Here is a 19124-nt window from a genome sequence, read left to right on the forward strand (position 1 = left end):
AGTAGTGTGTGTGGCCTCCACGTGCCTGTATGACCTCCCTACAACGCCTGGGCATGCTCCTGATGAGGTGGCAGATGGTCTGCTGAGGGATCTGGTCTGCCAACTCCTGGACAGTCTGTGGTGCAACGTGGCGTTGGTGGATGGAGCGAGACATAATGTCCCAGATGTGCTCAATTGGATTCAGGTCTGGGGAACGGGCGGGCCAGTCCATAGCATCAATGGCTTCCTCTTGCAGGAACTGCTGACACACTCCAGCCACATGAGCTCTAGCATTGTCTTGCATTAGGAGGAATCCAGGGCCAACCGCACCAGCATATGGTCTCACAAGGGGTCTGAGGATCTCATCTCGGTACCTAATGGCAGTCAGGCTACCTCTGGCGAGCACATGGAGGGCTGTGCGGCCCCCCAAAGAAATGCCACCCCACACCACGACTGACCCGCCGCCAAACCGGTCATGCTGGAGGATGTTGCAGGCAGCAGAACGTTCTCCACGGCATCTCCAGACTCTGTCACGTGCTCACAGTGTGAACCTGCTTTCATCTGTGAAGAGCACAGGGCGCCAGTGGCAAATTTGCCAATCTTGGTGTTCTCTGGCAAATACCAAACGTCCTGCACGGTGTTGGGCTGTAAGCACAACCACCACCTGTGGACGTCGGGCCCTCATACCACCCTCATGGAGTCTGTTTCTGACCGTTTGAGCAGCAGCTCTGGAAATGCTCCTCCTGCTCCTCCTTGCACAAAGGCGGAGGTAGCGGTCCTGCTGCTGGGTTGTTGCCCTCCTACGGTCTCCACCACGTCTCCTGATGTACTGGCCTGTCTCCTGGTAGCGCCTCCATGCTCTGGACACTACGCTGACAGACACAGCAAACCTTCTTGCCATAGCTCGCATTGATGTTCCATCCTGGATGAGCTGCACTACCTGAGCCACTTGTGTGAGTTGTAGACTCCGTCTCATGCTACCACTAGAGTGAAAGCACCGCCAGCATTAAGAAGTGACCAAAACATCAGCCAGGAAGCATAGAAACTGAGAAGTGGACTGTGGTCACCACCTGCAGAACCACTCCTTTATTGGGGGTGTCTTGCTAATTGCCTATAATTTCCACCTGTTGTCTATTCCATTTGTACAACAGCATGTGAAATTGATTGTCAATCAGTGTTGCTTCCTAAGTGGACAGTTTGATTTCACAGAAGTGTGATTGACTCGGAGTTACATTGTGTTGTTTAAGTGTTCCCTTTATTTTTTTGAGCAGTGTAGTTCAAAATTGGACCACTTTGTTTACCCAGTGTGCAGGGCTTCTGAATCAAGTGCACCTACCGCCAACAGCGCAACACAAAATCAAATTTATCATTGGCTTTTCTACAGAAATGTTTGGTTTTCGACTACGAATGCCTTGAAGATCGACCAGTCGACGACCACTGCTCTAAGACGCGATACTGAATTTGTATATGGTTATATTATGCAAAAAAATTAGTGTTAATAAGTGTAATATAATTTTATAACAAATGCGCTTTCTCTCGCGTTGGATAGCGGTTCTGAAACAATCTTCAGTGCACCATTTAATTGCCGCCTTTCCCCATGTTGAGATGTGCATAATAGCAAAGTTAACCAGCAACTAGGTGTTGAGAGTAATGAGGCGGAGGCAGCAGCGGAGTGAGAAGACGAGGAAACAGCCCTTGCCTTTATTGTCTAAGAAAATTGAGCAGATAGGAAACCAACTTAATTCGGTCTATAATCAATAGCCTCACTGTTAAATGTGGCTGGCTTTATAAATTATACATACAGGGCATTCGATAAGTATTCAGACCACTTTACATTTTCCACATTGTTATTTTCCAGCCTTATTCTTAAATTAAAGACATAGTCCCCCCCCATCAATCCACACAATACCCTGGAATGACAAGGCAAAAACAAGTTGATTTTTTTTTTGGCAAATGTAATAAAAAAAAAAAAAAAATGGAAATATCACATTTACATAAGAATTCAGACCCTTTACTCAGAACTTTGTTGAAGCACCTTAGGCAGCAATTACAGCCTTGAGTCTTCTTGGGTATGACAATACAAGCTTGGCACACCTATATTTGGGGAGTTTCTCCCATCCTTCTGTGCAGATCCTGTCAAGCTCTGTCAGGTTGGATGGGGAGCGTTGCTGAACAGCTATTTTCAGGTCTCTCCAGAGGTGTTCGATCGGGATCAAGTCCGGGCTCTGGCTGGGCCACTCAGGGACATTGAGACTTGTCCCGAAGCCACTCCTGCGTTGACTCGGCTCTGTGCTTAGGGTTGTTGTCCTGTTGGAAGGTGAACCTTGCTGCAGTCTGAGGTCCTGAGCACTCTGGAGCAGGTTTTCGTCAAGGATCTCGTTGTACTTTGCTCCGTTCATTTTGCCTCGATCCTGACTAGTCTCCCAGTCCCTGGTGATGCTGCTACCACCATGCTTCACCGCAGGGATGGTGCCAGGTTTCCTCCAGATATGACGCTTGACATTCAGGCCAAAGAGTTGAATCTTGGTTTCATCAGACCAGAGAATCTTGTTTCTCATGGCCTGAGAGTCTTTAGGTGCCTTTTGGCAAACTCCAAGCGGGAGGTCATGTGCCTTTTAATGAGGACTGGCTTCTGTCTGTCCATAAAGGCGTGATTGGTGGGGTGCTGTAGAGATGGTTGTCCTTCTGGAAGGTTCTCATCTCCACAGAGGAACTCTGGAGCCATGTCAGAATGACCATCGGGTTCTTGGGTCATCTCCCTGACGAAGACCCTTCTCCCCCAATTGCTCAGTTTGGACGGGCGGCCAGCTCTAAGAAAAGTCTTGGTGGTTCCAAACTTCTTCAATTTAAGAATGATGGAGGCCACTGTGTTCTTAGGGACCTTCAATGCTGTAGACATTATTTTTGGTACCCTTCCCCAGATCTGTGCCTCGACACAATCCTGTCTCTGAGCTCTACGGACAATTCCTTGGACCTCATGGCTTGGTTTTTTCTCTGGCATGCACTGTCAACTGTGGGACCTTATATAGACAGGTGTGTGCCTTTCCAATTCATGTCCAATCTATAGAATTTACAGTTGGACTCCAATAAAGTTGTAGAAACATCTCAAGGATGATCAATGGAAACAGTATGCACCTGAGCTCAATTTTGTGTCTCATAGCAAAGGGTCTAAATACTTATGTAAATAAGGTATGTTTCTTAATTTTTATAAATTTGCAAAAATGTATAAAAACTTATTTTCACTTTGTCATTATGGGGTATTGTGTGTAGATTGAGGATTTATTTATTTATTCCATTTTAATATAAGGCTGTAATGTAGCAAAATGTGGAAACAGTCAAGGGGTCTGAATACTTTCCGATGGCACAGTATACATCTACAGAAATAAGACCGATCCTGCTTCTATTGCCTGTTTGTTAAGTAGCCAACTGATCCCATGAGCACCAAGCCCCACACATCCGCAAAATGTTGGATAAAGCAATTTCACAAATTTGTCTGATTTTAATCTTACCTACACTGTAATAAAGGCTTTTAAAAAATTACTCAGAACAGACACTGGTATTACTTAGCATTTATTTTGTGTCATTTACACTGTAAGAAACTAAATGGCTGACATGATGTTGCAGCTCCAGCATGGACAGCGCAATAAACACTTGCTGAGCTGTGGTGCGTTTTCGCTGCAGCAGGGATGAGAGACAGACAACGTGCAGCCGTCAACACAGGCAATCGCTATCATTAAAAAAATATATAAAAAAATTACACAGCATGGCCATCGTGCTCCCTCAAGTCATTTGTCTGTCGTAATTACTTAATCAACCAGTGTGCTTAAAGCGTCAGACAAGCTCAGTGCAAATATTTTATTCAAACGCACAGGGTGTCTATATAGGGGAAATTACATGTTTAAAATGTTTAACCCATCGATTGGTCAAAAGAACAGATGACTCTCTGTTGACCAAAATGTTTTTTTTTTGGTCGGGACAGCCCTAACACACACACAAATACGTTTAAGAACATTTCACAGTTTCTGTTGTTGCTATGCTCCCCGGTGGAGCTTATTTCAAACATGTTACATCCTACCAAACCAGAGGAACTAAATCACCACACACAAAACCACACAATATCAAGTCATAATCCAAGTGTGTTCATAAATGTCTCAATTACTTACAAATCGACAGTCAGCTTCTCAAAGCATTAAACTAAATCAGTCACAGGTCTGCAGCAAGTTAGCTACCAATCCAAGCAACAAGCGCAAAAAGCCTGTCAAGTATCATACAAAGGAAATACCAGGGAACAGGGAGGAGTGACATTCTCCTCCAATACAAACAAATGAAAACCTCAATGATACGTCAATGTATACAAACAGAGATACACCCACCACACAAAGACACCAACCCACCTCGCCGCAACAAAGACACCAACCCGCCTCGCCACACAAAGACACCAACCCGCCTCGCCACACAAAGACACCAACCCGCCTCGCCACACAAAGACACCAACCCGCCTCGCCACACAAAGACACCAACCCGCCTCGCCACACAAAGACACCAACCCGCCACGCCACACAAAGACACCAACCCGCCACACAAAGACACTAACACACAAACCCACCTCGCCACACAAAGACACTAACCCACCTCGCCACACAAAGACACTAACCCACCTCGCCACACAAAGACACTAACCCACCTCGCCACACAAAGACACCAACCCACCTCGCCACACAAAGACACCAACCCACCTCGCCACACAAAGACACCAACCCACCTCGCCACACAAAGACACCAACCCACCTCGCCACACAAAGACACCAACCCACCTCGCCACACAAAGACACCAACCCACCTCGCCACACAAAGACACCAACCCACCTCGCCACACAAAGACACCAACCCACCTCGCCACACAAAGACACCAACCCACCTCGCCACACAAAGACACCGACCCACCTCGCCACACAAAGACACTGACCCACCTCACCACACAAAGACACTAACACTTCCGCTGACTGACCTGTCAGGTGAGGGTTTGTAGCGTACGAAGGGTCCGCTGAGTATGGGTCCCCCCAGGGCCGCCATGCCCCCCAAGCCAGAGGGGGAGGAGAAGCTGGCTGAGGGGTTCCTGTAGGGCAGCACTCTGTCGCCCCCCGCTGGGGACAGGCTGTAGTGGTTCTCAGGAAAGCTCACCGGCCTGCAGGGAGCACAGCGGGACAGCAAAGATTAATCACAAGTAGGGTTGCACATTTTGGGGTATATTCAGAGGTGGAAACTTTCCGTGGGAATTAACGGGAATATATGCAAATTAATATTAGTACCATTTAAATGTAGATTTTTTAAAAATTGGATATATTTACCATATCATATGGAGACAGAAACATTTGACCTTATCATAAGTTAGACATAATTGCAAATGATTAAATCCTTCCAAAAGAAATGTAAAAAACAATTTAGTTACGAATTGAACTTTTAATTAAATGGGGTGATTTCACTGAACAACAAAAAGGGAATGATCCCCAATGATCCATCGAATCTCCCAAAAATGTTATCAACATACATCTGTAAAATGATAGTCTAGAAACTAAAGCTTTGGTTGTCTTCCTCTCAGGCGTCCATGTCTTCTCCCTGGAAGTCCTCAATGTCCACCTCTTGAACATCAGACTGAGGGCTTATCTTCACTGTCACTTTCCAACCTGGTTGAGGATTACCCGTTGTCAGGCTAAAAAACAACTCTAATTTGACTGGGGATGGCCACCAATTTTTCAACCCTTGTATTGGTCAGCCTGTTGCGTGCTTTGGTCTGTGTGTTCCCAAACAAGGACCAGTTGCGCTCTGAGGCAGCTGATGTTGGTGGGATTTAGAGGGTGATGGAGGTAACAGGGGAAAGCGCCTCATATCCACAAAGTCCCTTCCACCAGATGGCTGATGAGATATGTTGGCATGACTGCCATATTGCATCTCCATCCCAAAGCAGGGAAGTGTACTTCGCCAGACTGCCAAGAACCATGCCCTCATCCAGGCCAAGGTGGCGAGACACGGTAGTGATGACACCATAGGCCTTGTTGATCTCTGCACCAGACAGGATGCTCTTGGGGTCCAAAAGCATACTTGGGGTCCAAAATGTACGCTGTGGCGTGTATGGGGCTTCAGGCAGAAGTCTTCACGGTTTTTGATGTATTTCAGAACTGCAGTTTCCTCTGCTTGGAGCAACAGTGAAGTGGGCAGGGCAGTACGGATTTCTTCTCTTACATTTGCAAGTAGAGTCTGAACATCAGACAGGATGGCATTGTCTCCTTCAATTCGTGCAATGGCTAGTGCTATAGGTTTCAGGAGTTTCAGGCTGCTTACCAGTCTCTCCCAAAATACATCATCCAGGAGGATCCTCTTGATGGGGCTGTCCATATCGGCAGACTGTGATATGGTAATTTCTTGGAGAGACTCCTTCCCCTCCAGGAGACCGTCACACATAATGACAACACCACCCCAACAGGTGTTGCTGGGCAGCTTCAATGCGGTGCTCTTATTCTTCTCACTTTGTTTGGTGAGGTAGATTGCTGCTATAACTTGATGACCCTTCACATACCTAACCATTTCCTTGGCTCTCTTGTAGAGTGTATCCATTGTCTTCAGTGCCATGATGTCCTTGAGGAGCTGATTCAATGCTTGAGCAGCACAGCCAATGGGTGTAGACCAAGCAGCATTTATGTTCGCAATAGTGTCTGTCACCAGTGCAAATACCTTCTGTGGTCCAAGGTCATTGATGACTGCCTTCAGCTCATCTGCAATGTAGAGACCGGTGTGTCTGTTGTCTCTTGTGTCTGTGCTCTTGTAGAATACTGGTTGAGGGGTGGAGATGATGTAGTTAATTATTCCTTGCCCACAAACATTCGACCACCCATCAGAGATGACTGAAATACAGTCTGCTTTCTCAATGATTTGCTTGACCTTCACTTGAACTCAGTTGAACTCTGCATCCAGCAAATGAGTAGATAAAGCATGTCTGGTTGGAGGGGTGTATGCTGGGCGAAGAACATTCAGAAATCTCTTCCAATACACATTGCCTGTGAGCATTAGAGGTGAACCAGTTGCATACACATCTCGAGCAAGACATTCATCAGCATTTCTCTCTCGTTCCTCCATTGAGTCAAATTCCAGGAGGACCATGAGCTGTTGGTATTGATAAGGTGTCTGATTCATCCTTTTCACCTCAAATAGAAATAGAGGGACTTTTATCAGAAGTTGCTTGTTGTGAGCGCTGAGGGATCTTTATGCACTTGACCAGATGATTCTGCATCTTTGTTGCATTCTTCACATATTCTACACAAATACACAGTATTTGCAGCTTTTCCTTCTACATTAGCTGCAGTGAAATGTCTCCACACATCAGATAGTGCCCGTGGCATTTTCCTGTAAAGATTGAAAACAAATTAGTACAAAAATTAAAAATACAATTCCATGTACAGATAAATAGTTAAGCAGTTAGATTAAACAACTCCTTTGTAAGATAAATGTATATGGAAACAAGTGAATTAACCCTCTTTAGTTAGCAGGCTCAAGCAAGCTAAACCCAACATGGTAGCAAAACTTGCAAAAATTGTTAGAAATGATTTAAACACACTTTGCTGTAGGCTACTATTTACTAGTTAACAACAAATCATGTATGTCATAAAATATATTCACTCCACCCAGTATTGTAATCAAAACTTACCAGAAAGCATGTAGTCCTTGGCTCAGACAGTGTAGTAGTGTGGGCTCAATATTATCTCATTAGTGTGAAAGAGCTTGAGAATCAGCTGTACATGTGATTGAAGAATGCACTGTGCATGCAGAGGGTTGCAATTCCATTGAATTGGGGATAGTTTAAGAATGTCGATGAGCAAGTTGTTTTAGAATGGCCCAAGACGGCACTTTATTAATGTAAAATGCGGCGATCCTCTATATGAAGATACAAATGCTGTGACGGTAATATGGGTAAGAGCTCTTGACCTGGTTGGGCTAGTCGAGGCAAGCTGTTTTCGCTGTAGTAATGGCGCAACCATGACACTAACGAATCGGCACTCGATGGTTTCTCTAGGGAACTTGGAAACAACGACACTTCGAAGCCTTATCATTACAACAATTATTATCTGGGAGATTTTTTTACATAGTTCCACAGTGCTCCCAAAATAAAACTCCCAGTCACACAGCAAACTGTTCTCACTTTAGAGCCCTGGTTTATGGGCATATCAAAGTTCCAGACTGGGATCTCTGTTACTTTCAGAGTTAAGATCCTATTTGTAAGCATTAGCAACACGGCGAACGTGAAAATGGATTCAAAATGGTCGCCCTCTGCTGGTGATTTGCAGGATGTGCAATGACAAGTAAAAGGGCTGTTATTGGTTACATTGCCTTCTATACCAATTTCTCTATAAAACAGGCCATAACTTTCAAACTAGCAGAGATCCCACTCTGAAACTTTGACATGCCCGTAGAGTATATCATGTTCAACAACATATTGAAACATTTGCCAAATCCACAAAATATTTGTGTATATACACTACCGGTCAAACGTTTTAGAACACCTACTCAGTCAAGGGTTTTTCTTTGTAGAATAATAGCGAAGACATCAAAACTAAGAAATAACACATATGGAATCATGCAGTAACCAAACAATTATTACATCAAAACACATTTAATCGTTGGGATTCTTCAAATAGCCACCCTTTGCACACTCTTGGCATTCTCTCAACCAGCTTCACCTGGAATGCTTTTCCAACAGTCTTGAAGGAGTTCCCACATATGCTGAGCACTTGTTGGCTGCTTTTCCTTCACTCTGTGGTTCGACTCAACCCAAACCATCTCAATTTGGTTGAGGTCAGGCGATTGTGGAGGCCAGGTCACCTGATGCAGCACTACATCACTCTCCTTCTTGGTAAAATAGCTCTTAGACAGCCTGGAGGTGTGTTGGGTCATTGTTTTGTAGGAAAAAAAATCATAGTCCCACTAAGCTCAAACCAGATGAAATGGTGTATTGCTGCAGAATGCTATGGTAGCCATGCTGGTTAAGTGTGCCTTGATTTCTAAATAAATCACAGACATTGTCACCAGCAAAGCGCCCCCACACCTTAACACCTCCTCCTCCATGCTTTACGGTGGGAAATACACATGCGGAGATCATCCATTCACCCACACTGCATCTCACCAAGACACAGTGGTTGGAACCAAAAGTCTCCAATTTGGACTCCAGACCAAAGGACATATTCCACCGGTCTAATGTCCATTGCTCGTGTTTCTTGGCTCAAGCAAGTCTCTTCTTATTGGTGTCCTTTAGTGGTTTCTTTCCAGCAATTCGACCATGAAGGCCTGATTCACGCAGTCTCCTCTGAACAGTTGATGTTGAGATGTGTCTGTTACTTGAACTCTGAAGCATTTATTTGGACTGCAATTTCTGAGGCTGGTAACTAATGAACTTATCCTCTGCAGCAGAGGTAGCTCTGGGTCTTCCTTTCCTGTGGCGGTCCTCATTAGAGCCAGATTCATCATAGCTAGCGCATGATAGTTTTTGCGACTGCACTTGAAAAAATGTGAGGTTCTTGACATTTTCCAGATTGACTCAACTTCACGTCTTAAAGTAATGGTAGAATGTAATGGGCTGTTCTTGTTGTTCTCTAAAGTAAATGGGATGTTCTTGCCATAATACGGACTTGGTCTTTTTTAATTAATTTTTAAAAATCTGTATACCACCCTTACCTTGTCACAACACAACTGATTGGCTCAAATGCATTAAGAAGGAAATTCCACAAATTAACTATGAACAAGGCACACCTGTTAATTGAAATGCATTCCAGGTGACAACCTCATGAAGCTGGTTGAGAATGCCAAGAGTGTGCAAAGCTGTCATCAAGGCAAAGGGTGGCTACTTTGAAGAATCTCAAACACCTTTTTGGTTACTACAGGATTCCATATGTGTTATTTCCTAGTTTTTATGTCTTCACAATTATTCTTCAAAATAGAAAATAGTAAAAATAAAGAAAAACCCTTGAATGACTAGCTGTGTCCAAACTTCTGGCTGGTACTGTATATACAGTTGAAGTCAGAAGTTTACATACACTTAGGTTAAAGTCATTAAAACTTGTTTTTCAAGAACTCCACAAATTTCTTGTTAACAAAGTATAGTTTTGGCAAGTCGGTTAGGACATCTACTTTCTTCACGACACCAGACATTTTTCCAAAATTGTTTACAGACAGATTATTTCACTTATAATTCAATGTATCACAATTCCAGTGGGTCAGAACTTTACTGTGAAAGAAATCTGCCAAGACCTCAGATTTTTTTTTTAGACCTCCATAAGACTTGTTCATCCCTGGGAGCAATTTCCAAACACCTGAAGGTACCACGTTCATCTGTACAAACAATAGTATGCAAGTATAAACACCATGGGACCACGCAGCCGTCATGCCGTTCAGGAAGGAGACGCGTTCTTTCTCCTAGAGATGAACGTACTTTGGTGCGAAAAGTGCGAATCAATCCCAGAACGACAGCAAAGGACCTTGTGAAGATCCTGGAGGAAACAGGCACAAAAGTATCTATATCCACAGTAAAACGAGTCATATAACCTGTAAGACAACTCAGCAAGGAAGAAGCCACTGCTCCAAAACCGCCATAAAAATGCCTGACAATGGTTTGCAACTGCACATGGGGACAAAGATCGTACTTTTTGGAGAAAAATCCTCTGGTCTGATGAAACAAAAATAAAACTGTTTGGCCATAATGACCATCGATATGTTTGGAGGAAAAAGGGGGAGGTTTGCAAGCCGAAGAACACCATCCCAACCACAAGGCACAGGGGAGGCAGCATCATGTTGTGGGGTGCTTTGCTGCAGGAGGGACTGGTGCACTTTCCAAAATAGATGGCATCATGAGGGGGAAAAACGTGTGGATATATTGAAGCAACATCTCAAGACATCAGTGAGGAAGTTAAAGCTTGGTCGCAAATGGGTCTTCCAAATGGACAATGACCCCAAACATAATTCAAAAGTTGTGGCAAAATGGCTTAAGGACAACAAAGTCAAGGTATTGGAGAGGCCATCACAAAGCCCTGACCTCAATCCCATATAAAATTTGTGGGCAGAACTGAAAAAGAGTGTGCGACGAGCAAGGAGGCCTACAAACCTGACTCAGTTACACCAGCTCTGTCAGGAGGAATAGGCCAAAATTCACCCAATTTATTGTGGGAAGCTTGAGGAAGGCTACCTGAAACGTTTGACCCAAGTTAAACAATTTAAAGGCAATGCTACCAAATACTAATTGAGTGTATGTAAACTTCTGACCCACTGGGAATGTGATGAAAGAAATAAAAGCTGAAATAAACAATTCTTTACTATTATTCTGACATTTTCACATTCTTAAAATAAAGTGGTGATCCTAACTGACCAAAGACAAGGAATTTTTACTCGGATTAAATGTCAGGAATTGTGAAAAACTGAGTTTTTGGCTAAGGTGTATGTAAACTTCCGACCTCAACTGTATATCTATTTTTTTTCATGTAGAAATTTAAATACTACTCATATTAAAGAGCAAGCTGTAAAGCTTCATAATACACATTTTTGCTTTGTAGCACCTACAGATGAAAACATTGTAGAGTCTTAAGAGGCCTGGGCAGCCCAAAATGTCATCTTTGATTAATTATTTTTCAAATATGCTTTTAGATAAATGTAAAATACATAAACAATCCTTCCTCCAAAAAGGACCATTGTATGGGTTACATTTCCTATAAACCGCCCAAATCATGCCGTTTTGTCCTGCCTTACGTTTGTATAAGAATAACCTCATCGTCGAAGCATTTATGAGAATGACAGCAGGTCATTAGCAGAGGATCACCCACTCAAGTAGCTGAAGCAAACAAGGACAACTACACCAGTGTCTAAGCCCAAGGCAAACAATCACACACACAAACACACGCCAGTGTCTCACCTCTTGTTGGAGAGATGCTGGGCCTCCCTGTATGGGATGGGCATGACCATGGCTTTGTGTGAGCGGGGTTGGGGTGGTGGGGGGCCCATAGGGGTCCAACGCTGAGGGGTGGGGGCGCTGTGCAGGCCGGCGGGGCTGTCCCAGCGCAAGACAGGGGTGCGAGGGGAGGGCCGGTAGCCTGCTGCCACGGGCTCAGACTCTGGCTTCTGCTCCATGGTCTTCATCTCATACTCCTCTGTACAGCCCCTATAGACAGAGAGGGGGAATGGAGAGTCAGTACTACTGCAGTTGGATTGCAAGACGACACACTAACACCAGACAACGACTGGAAAGATGTCATAGCTGCTTACAAAATAGCAGTGGCTACGCATACACTTGTGCACGCACGCACACACACACACACACACACACACACACACAACTACAGCACTCAGATAAGAGGTCCACCTCGCTCACAGGAGCTGCAGTCGAACTCAAGCTGAACTTAAGCTGAACTTAAGCTGAGCAGGTGAAAACCCTGAACTCCTCCATACTCTCCCTCAGCATATTCCCTTCAGCATCCCCCTCCAACAGCTCACACACAAGCACTAATGAGCTCCCTTGATACCTCAGGGTGGGAAAGGGGTGGGTGGGGGGGACTCTATCCCCTACTGTGAGGCCTGGGTCAAGTGTATGAGTGGGTCTATGAGCACGCGTACAGATAGAATCCAAGCCCTGACCTTTTTAGTCACCCAGTTGTCGCTGAAGTTTGGGCAGGAACACAATAAGATAAACCCCTAATATCATATCGATTCTCTCCGTCAGCCTTTTATTCGCGTGTACGGAGCCCAGATGTGTCAACTTGCATTGACTTTATACACGCAAGGCATGTGGAAATGGCCGCCTAAGCCGAGTCCGCTCTAGTTAAATACTTTCATGAGATCCCGTGGAGATATCAGGCTTTTCTTCAACTTCCCCCCGATAACAGTCATGACCTGGACCTTTCGAGTAGTCACTGCACTACCACATACAATGAGGTGCACATTGAAAACCTTGAGCAAACCCAAAAGGAACACAATGACGCAATAATGAGACAATAATGACCAACATCAGTTTCAGTGGGGGGTCAATAGCAATAGATCCCTTTTTTAAGCAGGGCACCTGCGCGACAGACTCACCCTCTCAACATCCTCACTGAAGCCTTGAGCAGAAACGGCACATGTATCTTTCGTCCTTCATCACTATTTCATGGTAAAGTCTATTATTGGAGGTTGAAGAGGCACCACGCAGCGCCACAGCAAAGGCTGCCTCAGACACCAGACCATGTACATCCTCGCCACACGGCGGGAGAGGAGAGAGGAGGAGAGGGACAGACTAGTGAAAGGAAGAGAGGGAAGATAGAGACGAGGAGGAGAGGGACAGACTAGTGAAAGGAAGAGGGAAGATAGAGAGGAGGAGAGGGACAGACTAGTGAAAGGAAGAGTGGGAAGATAGAGACGAGGAGAGGAGAGAGAGGAGAGGGACAGACTAGTGAAAGGAAGAGTGGGAAGATAGAGACGAGGAGAGGAGAGAGGAGGAGAGGGACAGACTAGTGAAAGGAAAGATAGAGGAGGAGAGAGGAGAGACAGACTAGTGAAAGGAAGAGAGGGAAGATAGAGACGAGGAGAGGAGAGAGGAGGAGAGGGACAGACTAGTGAAAGGAAGAGAGGGAAGATGGAGACGAAGAGAGGGAAGATGGAGACGAAGAGAGGGAAGATGGAGACGAAGAGAGGGAAGATGGAGACGAGGAGAGAGACAGACTAGTGAAAGGAAGAGAGGGAAGATAGAGACGAGGAGAGGAGAGAGGAGGAGAGGAGAAAAGAAAGGGTGGGGGGTAAAAGGGAAGAAAGGGAAAAATGAATAAATTAGAGGACAAGGAAAAGAGATGAGAAGTGGAGAAAGTGACAGAAAATCTGAATATAGCCTAGGTAACGGACAAGAAGAGGAGTGGAGGAACAAATAATCAAAGGAGAGCTGGGCAGGAGCAGATTGTCCAGTGTGTGTCTGTCCGTGTGATCTGTCCCGTACTATTTGACCTGGATTAAGCTCAATCACACTGGCCTGGTCACACTAAGCCCAAGACTGCTTTAGAAAACAAACAAACAAACACACCACTACTACCACCACCACTGCAGGCTAAGGTGAACAGAGCACACACACACACACAGAGGGGACCACGCAACATCACACGCACTGTCGGTATGAAAGATAGCAGGAGAAATTGCATGAGTAGAATGATGGTCTCACTATCACACTCATACATATATACCAGTGAGTGTACTAACCAACCTTGGAAGGAAAAACCTAGATCCCACACAAACGCACGAATACGACTGCCAATGTCAAGCCACGAAAACAACCCTCACACACACACTGGATAAGAACACGCGTGATGCACACAAGCCAGAGTACCAACCTTCGAGAGAGAGAGAGAGAGAACACCAGTGCTCACTTCCAGAGACCGCTCCATCGCAATGGCCGGCCTGACAGCTGGGGAGCTCTCTCTCTCTCTCTCACACACAGGGAGGGGGAGAGAAAGAGGAGAACGTGAAGCCAGTTCCTTCTCTCCCTCCCACTTGGCTTCTCCCACCTGGGAGGTGTTCAGACACGTCTTCCCATTCAATGCCGGCTAGCCTACTGTACACACACTACCTCTCTCCCTCCTTCTCTACCCTTTTCATTAGCATGGAGCACACATTTTTAATTTATCGCCTCTTTTTATTTATTTATTTGCCCTCTTTCTGCAGATTCCGGGCCTTAATCTCATGCAATCTGTTGTCCCGGTTCACTATAGCAAACGAGTGTGATCGAGGGGGGGGGACCAGAAAGAGTGAAATACAAGACTAATTACGTAGTGTGTGTGGAGGAGTAAGCATGTGTGTGTGTGTATCAAAGGGGTTTAAGTCATGCAATTAAACTGCCTTACACATGAAAGAAATCCAACCACGGTGCCATCACACCCCGGCAGCACAATTACTGTCTTTAGCAACCCCCAACTCAATCACACAATCCCGGCAGCACAATTACTGTCTTTAGCAACCCCCAACTCAATCACACTGCCCCGGCAGCACAATTACTGGATTTAGCAACCCCCAACTCAATCAAGAACAGACATCCTGCTACTTGTGACCGACTACGGAGCAGCACACTCGGGGGGTTGCGTCCCCAAATGGCACCCTATTCCCTATATAGTGCACTACTTTTCACCAGGGCCCTGTTCAAAAGCAGCGCACTAAATAGGGAAAAGGGTGCCATTTGGGACACCGCCAAGCTGGGCTAGAAATCGAGTAGAGACTAGTCACACAGTGTGTAGTCGGTGCGTATTCATCTCAGTAACATTCAAACCCACAGTATTTAATAGAGCCTCATTATCCCACTGTACTCAAGGCCCACACTCAGATGAAAGGTTGAGAGGAACGGAGATGGGTGAAGGGGAGATAGCGAGAGAGAGAGTGAGAGGCTGTGGGAAAAACACAGGCCTTGACGGACAGAACGAGAGACGGGGAATAAGAAAGCTTGAAAGGACACGATTCATTCTATTGTTGCTTCTTTCTATCAGTCTCTCTCTTTCACCAAGCCCACACCATGTGCCTCTCGCCTCTCTCCCTTTCACACACACCCACTCAAAACTCTCCTCAGAACAGAGACGTCTGGCCAGCATCTCTCAGCTCTGTGTGTGTTGCTGTGTGTGCGTCTTCTCTCTCTACAACACATCCTTAGAGGCAGGATGATGCTTTGACAGCAAACACACAAACGCATTCATTTTCACATACACACACTCAAACGCGCACACACTGACCTGCGGGGCCCTCCCTCCTCGTAGGGCGGTATGATCACCACTTTAACGGTGACAGACGTCCTCAGTAGGTCGATCATCTGCTCGTGTGTCAGGGTTACCGCGGCAACCTTGCAGATCTCCACCAGCCGGCTGCCCTGCCTCAGCCCTGCCTGCCAGGCGAAGCCGTACTCCTCCACCTAAAATAATCGTACTTTCAATATAATTTTACGTCTGATTTTTACATGCGTTTACTGAAAAACGTGTTTTAGAAAGTATGGGGAAAGTACCTCAGCCACGGTGCCGTCCAGACTGACGTGGAACCCCAGCTGTCCCAGGCCGTTCCTCCTCAGAGTCATATCCGCCGTCTCACAGCCCACCGTCAGCGCCTGGGGATAGAGGGAGGGAGGGGGAAGAGCTTAGGGGCTTTCAGCAAATAAAAGGGCTTCGAAAGGCTGGTGGTTTTAAATGAATCATTAAATACATAATTATACTGCCACACAACAACAGCCAAACATGATATTTTCATAGATTTTTAGTTTCAGTATGAGTGTTGAACCTCCTCTTGGCAAGAATCACAGTCATCTTAGCCTGGGTGCCTGTGGGTTTCAGCAAAACTTAATTGTCTTACGCAACAAGGTAGAGAGGCGGTACCCAGGCTATTTCTTCCACACAAAAAAATCCAGTTAAACTCTTCCCTGCCTCGTACGCCACCATACCCCTGGTTAACTTCCCCAGCTCTGTGACCTCTGCCCGCTCACCTTTAACCTCTGCACCACCTCCCTGATGTCCTGAGCAAAGCCCTCGGGGACTCTGACGGCGATGTGGTCTCCTCTCCCGTAGAAGATCTTCAGCGCCAGCCTCTCCGGCGTCCAGCCGATCACGTCGGCGCAGAAGCAGTTGAACACCACTTCCTTGGTGTTGCAGTCTGCCAGGAGGATGTACTCTGCCGACACGCCCAGAGCGCAGGAGATCTCCGACCCGCCGCCACTGAAGTCCTGGGCCAGCACCCTCCACGCCACCGCCCCGGCCGCTCCCAACTCGGCCCCCTCTCTCGCCCTCGCCCGCTCTCTCTTCTTCGACGCCAGCGAGATGAGGTTGTTGAGTTTGCCCGCGGAGTCGAGCGGCGTACTGCTCACACAGTTCTCGGCTAAGTCTCTGAGGTACTCCTGTCGCGTGCGCGTGGCCATGGTGTGGAACTTCTCAGACTTGTGCGCGGCACTCTCGGCATTGATGACCTTGGCCAAAAGGAAGTTGCGGAAGGCTTCAGGGCCGCGGAACGTCACCCCGCTGGGGATGGGCGGGCCGAAGGAAGGTACGTCATTCATACGCGTCACAGCCACACTGAAGAGAGGGGAGAAAAAACAACCATCAACAACTGACCAATAACAACAGCATAATGGATACCATGGTGAGAGTTGGTGCCCCCTCCCCCCTACCTGTAGCAGGTGTCGTCGGAGCAGGGGTTGTGCACGCGGACGATGACGAACACGTGCTGGAAGTGGGAGCGGACGTTCTGAGGGGTGAAGGGCAGCGCTCCCGGCTCCTGGAAGATTAGTGTGACGATGTCGTTCCCTATGTGCCTCTTCCTCAGGAGCTGAGGGAGAAAAAGGAGAGGGGGGGGGAGTGAGAGAGAGCAAAAAGGAACGTGTGAAAGAGGGAGACAGAAAGGAGTGAAAGCGAGGGTGGAGGTAAGGACACAGAGTTGGCAGGGGGAGAGACAAGGGGAGGGGAGGAGAGTGAGCGGGGGAGATACACCGAGCACAAATTAACATGAGTGAGCCAGAATTGGCACACGGGCTCACTTGACTCACTATCGCCCCAGTATATTGTTCGTGAAAAGTCCCCGAGAGAGACCGAGCGGGAGAAAGACAGATTGGTCCCAGTCTACGCGGATGTAGGTCTGAGATTGGGATACAGATATAGGCAGTGAGAGAACTGCTGAGGCCAACAAGCAGATCTTTATGTAATGCTACATTCGATTGAGTATGTGTGAATGTCAGTCACAGTGACAGAATACATACCGTGTCCATTGCGGTGCTTGCCCACCCTCTCTCTCTGCAGCAGTGTGAAAGTGTCAATTACACAAGACAGCATAGAGCCTAAACACACCCTACGGGGTGCTGCTGGAGCTCTGTATGCCTGAGACACCAGTTCTGCCTGGGGCTGGACAACTGACAGAGGCCCCTGCGGTCCGGATGTACCGGAGGGCCTGCTCTCCTCTCCACGTCCTCTCTTACTCAGTCACCTCTTCGGCTCTCTCTTTTTGACTCTCCTCCTCTCTCTGGCACATAACATTACTCTATAATCGACTGCCTTAGCAGATCTCCCTCTCTCCTTTCCGTCCCTCAGAGTGAGGGTTTACTGGTGATCAACACTGACACCTAGAGGTTGCGTGGCAGAAGTAAACATTTTGGCGCTGTCGCCTTTGAGCCTCTGGATGGAGTCAGTGTGCTGAATATCCATCTACTCTCTCCCATTGTGCCGTTTACACACTCACATAAAAGTAGTTCACAGTCAGGGACATGCACACATATAGCGTAATCACAGAGTTTTCAAACCCAGAGGCGCAACGTCGCGATACTTCTGGGAATGCATCTGGAAGCAGACTTGACACACCAGACAGGGGGTTTGGCAGACAGAGAAGTGAAAAATGTGTCCTTAAGGCAAAACCTAGATTTGAGCCAATGTCTTAAGTTGCTGAACCTGTCATTACTACAACCTCGTGAAAGTGACAAACTGACACGTAAAAAATATAAATCAAAAAACTAAACTTTATATCGAAGGAGTGCCTTTTGTTTGAATGTCTGCACATGCGCAGTTCGGCACGACGTGACTGTCCGACCCGATGGCGTTTTTTTGCGCATGAGCTACGCTAGCTAATGTCGCCATGACGTTGCCTTCAAGTGTGACCGGGGATTTCTATTGTAGAAGCAGTTTCTGACCATCTTCACACTGAAACCGTCTTTGGCGTAACCCATTCACACATACTTTATATTTTAGTCATCAAACTTGTTATTTAATTAACCAGGTTGGTCAACTGAGAACCAATTTTCATTAACAGTGATAGCCTTGGAATCTCTGTTGCTATAGCTTAAACAGAGTTTTCATAACCTACCCATTCACATACATAGGCTGCTGTTTGCATACTTTTAGCAACAGTTGTATGTATTAGCAACTATTAGCAAGCTTACACTATATATATACAAAAGTATGTGGAACACCCCTTCAAATTTGTGAATTTGGCCATTTCAGCCACACCCGTTGCTGACAGGTGTATAAAACCGAGCACTAAGCCATGCTATCTCCATAGACAAACACTGGCAGTAGAATGGCCTTACCGAAGAGCTGTGGCTTTCAACGTGGCATCGTCATAGGATGCTAACTTTCCAACAAGTCAGTTGGTCA

General features: G+C 46.4%; 1 protein-coding gene across 5 annotated transcripts in view; it reads right to left on the bottom strand.

Annotated features, from left to right (window-relative positions):
• Positions 1-19124, bottom strand: part of LOC115137097 (signal-induced proliferation-associated 1-like protein 3) — a 101101-nt gene that overhangs the window by 15364 nt on the left and 66613 nt on the right. For all 5 annotated transcript variants that reach the window (XM_065024634.1, XM_029673146.2, XM_029673148.2 and 2 more), the window contains 6 exons: positions 17156-17313; positions 16478-17060; positions 16007-16105; positions 15741-15916; positions 11924-12169; positions 4988-5164 (listed from right to left, as the gene is read on the bottom strand). In XM_065024634.1, coding sequence (XP_064880706.1) covers positions 4988-5164; positions 11924-12169; positions 15741-15916; positions 16007-16105; positions 16478-17060; positions 17156-17313 — 1439 coding nt within the window. The remainder of the gene's footprint in view (positions 1-4987; positions 5165-11923; positions 12170-15740; positions 15917-16006; positions 16106-16477; positions 17061-17155; positions 17314-19124) is intronic.

The sequence above is a fragment of the Oncorhynchus nerka genome, linkage group LG11, assembly GCF_034236695.1.
Source record: "Oncorhynchus nerka isolate Pitt River linkage group LG11, Oner_Uvic_2.0, whole genome shotgun sequence".
In the NCBI taxonomy this organism is placed as follows: Eukaryota; Metazoa; Chordata; class Actinopteri; order Salmoniformes; family Salmonidae; genus Oncorhynchus; species Oncorhynchus nerka.